The sequence below is a fragment of the Neolamprologus multifasciatus genome, chromosome 9 (genome assembly GCF_963576455.1).
Source record: "Neolamprologus multifasciatus chromosome 9, fNeoMul1.2, whole genome shotgun sequence".
NCBI lineage: Eukaryota > Metazoa > Chordata > Actinopteri > Cichliformes > Cichlidae > Neolamprologus > Neolamprologus multifasciatus.
Window position 1 is genome coordinate 5708329 of NC_140447.1, and position 9466 is coordinate 5717794.

Consider the following 9466-nt stretch of genomic DNA (forward strand, 5'->3'; position numbering starts at 1 on the left):
CGACCCTGAGAAGCGGAAGCGAATGGATGGATTATTTATCTATTTTTACTTTGACGCATCAAGTACAAATATACGAATGGATGAACTGCCAAAGAGATCAGTAACAATGAATGAAAACAGTCAGTGAATAAATGTACATACATATGTCTATGCAAAAAATGAGCATGTGAACGCAGTGTAATATTTAATCAAAGCTGCACTTACTTTACAATAGCATGTGTGTTTTTGTGGTTTAGTCGTTTTAAAGTACCTGTAAAGTTAAATTCTAACTTAAATTAGCTCAATTAGTTTAAGATCTAACCCAGCTTTAGACATAATAATCAATGATGGTGATAATGAGGTAGCTCTTCTGCCTTAAGCCATGTGCTTGGCCAGAGGTTGTTTGGTTTCAATCATCCTGGCACTTACTGGTGTATTACTACTCTAATATTGTATTACTACTCTAATAGTGTATTACTACTCTAATAGTGTATTACTTCTCTAATAGTGTATTACTACTCTAATAGTGTATTAGTAATCTGTGCCGGGGGACTGTGGGTGGATTACTTTTTGGCGTAGCATGTTTTGGAGTTAAAAGCCATAAAAACCTGGTCTTTAGAGAAGATATGTGTCAGCTGTTCTAATAGCACTGACACATAACCAATCGTTAAAGTGTTTCATTTACACAGCAGTGTAACTGGGCCCTATGCAGTGAAGTGAGTTTGGCATACTCTGGGTTCACTTACCCAACACTGGTGATCAGGACAAACAGTCACACAAAGCTTGTTATTAACTTGGTAAGCTAACCCACGGTTTCCCCTGGGGTTTCTGTCCTCTAATAAAGCAAATATGGGATTCTCTACAGTAACAGGAACTGTGCACGTTTCTGTGACAGTGCAATGCCACTCAGCAGTTCTGTAGACCTGCACATATAAAAGGTATCCCCCCAGGACTGAGTCTCTATCACACTTAAAACAAGCTGTAAATACAAATGTTCTCTCAGCTTAAAGGGTTTGAAACTAAAAAGAGAAACATGGGCTAAATCTATCTACAAATTTGACATGAGGTCAGTGTAGGTCCATGAAGGACCACGATCCTTATAGAACAACAAATTGTTGTAAAAATGTTTTGTTCCCAACAGAAAAAAACAATCAAAGAATAAATTTGCATCTTTGTGATATAAAGAGCTCTTACATTCTTTCAATAATATCAAAAATGTGAAGGTCACGTACTGTATCCAAACAGCAAGAGAATTCAAAAGTTTTATTTGACACAATCAGAAACATTGTCACGTCTGCACGTCTTGCTCCAGCTGTTCAGTCAAATAAAGAGTGTGAAACCTTTCTGTGTTAGACCCATAATATCAAGAACATATTAGCTGCTCACTCTTTGCACCAACCTCTCTGAACAGTCTCATCAGTTTGGTTGATGAAATGAAGCCATTCTTTTGCCCACTTTACCAACTTCACTGTTCAAAAAGGTCTCATATACAGAATATACAGAATCTGAATATCGCAAAATATTTTTAAAAATTGCAATAATATCGTGCGTTAAGTATTGTGATAATATCGTATCGTGGGATGTATGGTGATTCCCACCTCTAATAGATAAATACCCTGTTACTAAATTCTGCTCACCACAGTCTTTTTACCAATACAAGTATAGATATTGGCACATCAGGCATCACTATGGCTCTCGTCTGTGCCAAGAGTTGCACCTGATGCATGGATTCTCTGCGGTCCATAAACTATGTGCAGATCAAGTTGAAAATTCACAGCAGGCCAAAACGAGGCTACTGGTCCTCTGATGGCTTCCAGGCTGGACTACTGCAATTCATTATTATCAGGATGTCCAAAAAACTCACTGAAAAGCCTTCAGCTAATCCAAAATGCTGCAGCAAGAGTACTGACAGGGACTAGAAAGAGAGAGCATATTTCTCCTGTTTTGGCTTCCCTTCATTGGCTTCCTGTTAAATCCAGAATTGAATTCAAAATCCTGCTCCTCACATACAAGGTCTTAAATAATCAGGCCCCATCTTATCTTAATGACCTTGTAGTACCATATCACCCTATTAGAGCACTTCGCTCCCGCTCTGCAGGCCTACTTGTTGTTCCTAGAGTATTTAAAAGTAGAATGGGAGGCAGAGCCTTCAGTTTTCAGGCCCCTCTTCTGTGGAACCAGCTTCCAGTTTGGATTCGGGAGACAGACACTATCTCTACTTTTAAGATTAGGCTTAAAACTTTCCTTTTTGCTAAAGCATATAGTTAGGGCTGGACCAGGTGACCCTGAATCCTCCCTTAGTTATGCTGCAATAGATGTAGGCTGCCGGGGGATTCCCATGATGCATTGAGTTTTTTCCTTTCCAGTCACCTTTCTCACTCACTATGTATTAACAGACCTCTCTGTATTGAATCATATCTGTTATTAACCTCTGTCTCTCTTCCACAGCATGTCTTTATCCTGTCTTCCTTCTCTCACCCCAACCAATCACAGCAGATGGCCCCGCCCCTCCCTGAGCCTGGTTCTGCTGGAGGTTTCTTCCTGTTAAAAGGGAGTTTTTCCTTCCCACTGTCGCCAAAGTGCTGCTCATAGGGGGTCATACGATTGTTGGGCTTTTCTCTGTATCTATGAAGCGCCTTGAGGCGACTTTTGTTGTGATTTGGCGCTATATAAATAAAATTGAAAGAGAAAGAAAAAAAGAAAGAGATCAGCATCCACCATAGGAGCAGAGGGAAAGAGGCACAGGCAGAGTGATGCAGAGAGAAAAGAGGGATACGAAGCTAGTTTGCATGAGTGTGTGAGGGAGAGAGAGAGGACATCAGCAGATGGCATCAGTGTCTGTGAGGCTGCAACAAGAAGAAGACGCTAGCAGGAGAACGAGGGAGGAGAACGTGTTTGTCGAGATATTTGGAGGCTTCAGGACGATACCTTTTAAGATTGAACAACAAAGCTGGGTGAGTTATTTAGTGCGTCATTGAACAATAATAACAGCCTACTATAAAAGAGGTAAGTCGGGTAATTAATTTCAGCTGTATCTATCACAGCTGTTGTTTTCACATGATAAAGACTTTTGTTATATCCCAGTTTTTCCTAATTGTTGTGATTTTTTGCACAAATATTATGATGTTTCTTATGTGTACAGTCAAATTTTCTGCTAAAAATCCAGTTTTTCCTAATTTGGGGATTTGTATCCTCTGAGGTTTGAAGCCTTGTATCTAATTTTTCTTTCCCCACCATTAATGTGCAGGACAGCATGCTGACTTTGCCATTTGATGAACAGTCCTCCAATCAAACCATCAGTTCAGTAAGGATGAGTTGGACCTCGAACAAATTAGTCAAATTGATTAAGCCAGAGATCGACAGAGCCCCAGAGGAAAGCCTTGACACCAGGAGGGAGGATGAACTGAGGGATGCTGCAGTGAAGGAGGAAAGTGAAGCAGGAGATCCAGCTTGGCTCAGACGAAGGGCTTCTCAAAAGAAGAAACTGAGCCACTCTCGCCTGGACCGGGTTCGACTACGACGGATGGAAGCGAATGCGCGGGAAAGACACCGTATGCATGGACTTAACAATGCATTGGACAGCCTGAGGAAGGTGGTTCCCTGTTATTCCAAGACACAGAAGCTGTCCAAAATAGAAACCCTCCGCTTGGCCAAGAACTACATCTGGCTTCTCAGTGAGATCCTGAGCACTGGCCAAAGGCTGGACTCGCTCACATTCGTTCAGACTCTGTGCAAAGGTCTCTCTCAGCCGACCACTAACCTTGTCGCTGGCTGTCTCCAGCTCAACACCTGCAGCGTCATCTCACAACCCGACGAGGAGTCGTTGTCTCTGTGCGCAGCCTATGATCCTGGTCTCGAGGCTGGGGGCTCCACCACAGCGGGTCGGTCTCTGCGACCCTTTGGCTCTTTCTGCAGCCCCTTTGAGTCTGTAAACGACAGTTCCTCTCCAGACAGTTCTGCTTCTCTGGATATGGGGCCTCTCAGCCCACCCTTCAACTTCAGTGGGCTTTTCACCCTCAAACACGAGGAACCAGTCGACTACCAAAGTTGTCACAATGGTCTCCGCTATTGTCCCATCAATCAGGCCTCCAGCTCAGGCCTCGGTCCCTATGACGTCCAACTGCGGGGACAGTTTTACCAGGTGCAGGGGGAATTAAACAAGCCTTTCCATAATTAATAAACAGCATATAAATGGATGAGTTCTTAAGAAGTTCAGTAGTGCCAACAATAACAGGGGGAAAACTAATCCAGCATGATGAGAAAGCAGTAAGTCATCTCCACTGAACTGTCTGCAGACGACAACCTGTAATGTGACACATGCAGAGTCCCATAATAATAATAATAATGATAATAATAATAATAATAATAATAATAATAATAATAATAATAATAATAATCTGTTATCTTCTTGTGGGCCAAATCGCTGAAGGTTTTATCCAAAACACACACTTTTGAACTATCAGGGCATTTATCCAGAACTCCCTGAAACGACATTTAAATCGAATGCTCGGCCGTTTCCATGGTGTTTTTGCTGCAGCTGTCATGTTGGATGAACAGAACAAATGTGGTGTGATATTGTAATCCTCTCTGTTTTGCTTTACGTAGTAAATTATTATAAGGATGTCAAATGCATTTTGTTTCTGTGACTCCACTTTGTTTGTTTTTAGCAGCTGCTGGTGAATATTTGATGGTGAGCTGTTGTTCTGCATCACATCTTTACCACATTTGTCACAGCTTTGTTTTCACTGACAAATACATGATAAAAATAATAATCTGCTGATAACAACGAGTCTCTGTTTCATTAATGTTTGGATTCATTGTGTTACAATGATGAAAGTGTCAGTGTTTCAGCAGCTTTTCAGAGCTGACTCCAGGCAGGTATATACTGTGTATATGGACGTGTATGTTGAACTATGTGTACTATTTACTATCATTTAAAGTCTTATTATGTTCCTTGTGATTGATGATGATTTGGCACTGTGTTAAAATGTAATTAATTTGGCCCAATAAATGTAACAACAATAGTTACTGTTCACTTCAGCTCAGCATTAACAATCATATTTGATTCTTGAACTCTGCAGATATTTGGCAGCTTCGGCTTCGGTGGTCAAAGAGAAGATTTACACGTAAAGTCAGCACTTTGAGTGAAATGTAACTGTTAACTGGTGCTATGTTAATAAAACTCACATATCATAATGTGACTAATGGCAGATGTTACAGTGGTCGTGCACTAAACACTGACGATAAACGTCTTCCCAGCTGTTCACATGCTCCGTACATTTAATGAACAATTTCCTCTTCCTACGATTTTTACATTACAAATTCAGGACATTGGTCCGTCTTTTTCACAGCAGATCTTCATGGATTGATGGATTAAAGCTCTGATGTGAATGACAGATAGAAGATGCAGAGGTTTCTCTGTTATTAAAGCAATGAATTGAACTTGTGATGCATGAAGCTAGTCGCTGACAGAGGTTTCCAACAAGCTCCGGAGTCACAGGTCGACCGAAGCAGCAGGAAGCTGAATGTTGCCAGGAGCATTTTAATAAGAAAGTGCTCAGAGGCCCTCGTGGGCTTAACAGCCAGTCAACAGCTGATTTGCATTTTATATCTGAATCACTTTGGGATGACTCAATATATCTTCCACGACCTCTGGACCCAGAAGACGTCGTCCCGTTTCTGTGGTTGGCCCTGTCCCTCCTTTTGTTTTGGCTTGTCGTGTGTAATCCTGTAAAGGTTTAGAGAAACACTGGGACACTTGCTGTTATAAGTTTAAACTACTTCCTGTTTCAAAGGTCCAGTTTCCACCCATCCATGCATTCATCTCATCATTCTTCTCTTCTGTTTTAACGTTTCAATTTTAAGCAAATGCCACACATGGAAACTCTGCACTGCTTTCTTTTATCGCTTCTATTTTGTGATATAATTTTAATCTTGTGTCTTTGCCTTAGAAAAGCTCAGCTATTTTTGTTATAACAACTTAAATATTTATCCAAAAAAGGGGGAAAAAGTTTGCTTTGTCTTTGTTTATCATGGACTGGGAAACCCAGCAGTAACTACAGGGGAGAGTCTGGCTTTGTTAAAGGGGTTGAAGAAATATCAGTCACCCCACTGGTCTGGGATCAGATACAGCACCAGGTCATGTCAAGAACACCAGGTCATGATATTTCAAACTACTCGATAGATCAATCAATCAATCAATCAATCACTCAATCAATCAATCAATCAATCAATCAATCAATCAATCAATCAATCAATCAATCAATCAATCAATCAATTTTATTTATATAGCACTAAAAACAACAACTGTTGACCAAAGTACTGAATAATAAAATAATCAAAAAAATTAAAAGGAGAATAAAATGAAAGACAATAATAAGAATAAAACAACGACAGACTCAGACAGAATTAAAAGCCAAAGAGTAAAAATGGGTCTTTGAACGAGTTTTAAAAGTGTCCAGTGCTGGAGAGGTCCTGATATGTAGTTTATTCCACAGAGCGGTCACAGCAAAAGCCTGATCTCCTCTGTGTTTTAATCTGGACCTGGGGACAACTAGAAGCATTTGGTCCGCAGACCTCAAGCATCTTGCCGGAGTATACCGATTTAAAAGATCAGAAAGATATAGGAGCTGGTCCAGTCCTGTCTGATGACAGGTGGGGAAGGCAGCCAGACGTGTGGTGCTACCAGAACATTCTGCAGGAAGTGCTGTTTGTGTTTATTTGTTCTATCCTTGTCTAATATTTGAATGTGTTTGATGATCTGAAATATTTAAGTGTTACATACACCCCCCCCCCCCCACACACACACACACACTGCTGTACATGCATACCCCAAATAGCCTCTGTTCTCACACTGTGACCGACCTCTGACAGACCACAGAAAGCAAGAAGTGAACTCAAGGCTGTGGCAGCTTTGAGCCTCTACGAGTCTTTCACAGATAAGTATCACATTTGCTGCTCTTACACAAAGTCCACCAGAGAGACCCCTGTGTCAGTGACCTCGTGCTGTCACAGCGTGTGGCTGAGTTAACACTGTCTGGAATGAATGACAGCAGAGCTCCCGCTGAGCCAACACAGCAGCAATAATGAACGTGGGACTCATTGAACACATGAGCCTGTGAGAGCTGTCGGTCTGTAAAATCTTTGTAAAAACAAAAGGACATAGTACTAGAAATAGAAATAGAAACGCAGAGCCGGGACGTTATCAGCCAGACTGGCACGGAGAGACCGAGAGGCGGGATGCTGGGATATAAACCAAAGCTTCAGCCCAATAAAGATGATCTCCACAGGTGAGCAGGCACACAGGCACTCCTGCAAGGACAATGCTCCGACACTAGACATAAGAACGCTTCTGATGAATGCGTCTGGTGAAGAACAGGTGTGCCACAGGCTCAGTGTAGCCCCGCCCACCTGTGCCAAAAAAGGAGACACAAAAGCAGACAAAGACAAAAACAGCACACAGCAATAACGGGGCTCCTAATAACATCATCTCCTTCTGTTTACTGAATGTGTGAGTGTTTCTCAGCTGTGAACGATGTCACTCAGCATGAGTAAACGCAGAGCCACCTGTAGCCCCTCCCACACCACCCCAAACAACAACAGTGTTGTACAGATTTCATTTTGTTCGACTATAACTAACTTTCAGTAATAAATGCTAGTGATTAGTAATGTTAGTAACAAACGTAAACTGTAATATTTAAGAATAATAACAATATAATAATCTTATAGCAGTAATATTTACCATGACAGTGGACTAGTGCACTTCCATCTGTCAGGAGGGCTGTTTCAAAAAGCCTTTTAAAGCAGTTGCACAAACAATACCCCTGATATCATCTTGATGATATCATAATGATTTTGTTATGTATTAAATCAAATATCATGTTGTTTCTCAGCCAGAAAGTTGTGTAACAACAAAATGGCGTGCGCACGTTTCCTTCTGTCAATCTTTGAGCTGATTGGTTGGCTGCTTGCTGTCTCTTGGGGCCACAGATGATCCAAAAGGCCCATCTGGCAGCCTTCTCAGGGTGCTGATTAGTAATGGATACAGTCCACTGCCTATACCAACTCCCTTGGGTGTCTTGTACATGCCACCCACTTACAAGCTGGGCACATGGCAGGCCTTTCTGAGAAGCTTTCCCCCAACAACCACGACACACATAACAACAAAAATAACAAAAATTAAATAGTTTTCCCAAAAAAGCCTCGGTTGCTTCTCTTCAGGTTAACCAGCTGTGATAACTCAGAGCTCACACGGTTAACGTGCTTTGATATGACCCCCCAGGTGCTATCAGTGCATCATTTTTGTTTTCATATTGTTTTGTAATGTTTTGATTGTATATTTTGTCATATTTGTAAAGCCTCACGTAATTGTGGACCCTTGCACATCAGCTTTGTTAGTTTACATTTTTATTGAGCTTAACCTGCTGTCTCTGGTTAAACAGCAGTGCGGCTGCAGCTGAAAGAATAAGAACGTAAACTGTCTCATAGAGCATGCTTTGGCTCTCAAACACACCTCTCATTTCCCTGTGCTGCTTTCAGTCTGTGCTTAATGTCTTCGTGGTGTCTCTCTCTTAACATATTGTAGTTTGTAAAATCAGTTGCTCTGCTGCTGATGACCGGTCTGATGCTGCCAGTGTGTGAATGTGCACAGACAGACCAGGAAACGCTGGGCTGACTCGTTAGGTAACAGTGACCACTTACTCCAGCTGCTGAAATGAGATGAAGCTGTATGGGTATCCTGTAACTACTACTCTGTAAAAAATATCCTTCATTAGGAAACACAGAGATTAATTTACAGATCACTTTAGTTACCCTGAGACAGTTTACATGCTGTTTTGAGGAAGGCAGCTTCATTCAGTCCTGCAGGTGTTAGCTCAAGAATGATGTGTGATTTTAGATGTTTTGGTGACACCTAGTGGTAAAAAAAAGAAAGACATTAACTGAGGGTGCGATCAAAGGTTTCTAAGGGGAGTAAAGGCACCTGGAACTAGTGATGTGCGGATCGATACTAAAATATCGATTCCTCCGATACCAGTCATTTATGTTCTAGAATCGATTCTCATATTAAAATATCGATATTTTAGTCATGTAGGGTAAATTTGTAGTTTATCATTAACAGGAACACAGTGGAAAGAAACTATATCATTTGGATTGTCTACATTGGAAGGAACTACTTCCTCTTCCGCCTTTAATAGTCATGTGCGAAATACGGCTGTATAAATGTGTCGCAGCCCCTTGACGTGCGCACTCACAACAATGGTTGAGCGTAAATGGAGTAATGTGTGGACGTATTTTACCTCCACAAACAGCCAAGATGCGGTTTGTGATACATGTGGCAAGAAAGTGAGGTGTTGTGGCAACACCATTTACCTCGTCAAACACCTCAGAGTAAATCATATCACAGAATATGACGAGCGTATGTTGAGGCAACTGAAGAGGAGGAGAGGGACAGGTGCTGCTAGGGCGAGACAGACGTCTCACGGAGTCC

The 9466-nt window shown here is 41.5% G+C and overlaps 1 protein-coding gene across 1 annotated transcript; it reads left to right on the forward strand.

The window, feature by feature from the left end:
* Nucleotides 1-1790: 1790 nt before the first annotated feature.
* On the forward strand, nucleotides 1791-6251 carry LOC146510895 (neurogenic differentiation factor 6-A-like). The gene is made up of 2 exons (XM_085172708.1): nucleotides 1791-2933; nucleotides 3227-6251. Exons 1-2 carry the CDS (start codon nucleotides 2805-2807, stop codon nucleotides 4154-4156), a joined length of 1059 nt encoding a protein of 352 aa, XP_085028834.1. The 5' UTR covers nucleotides 1791-2804; the 3' UTR covers nucleotides 4157-6251.
* The last annotated feature ends 3215 nt before the right edge of the window (nucleotides 6252-9466 follow it).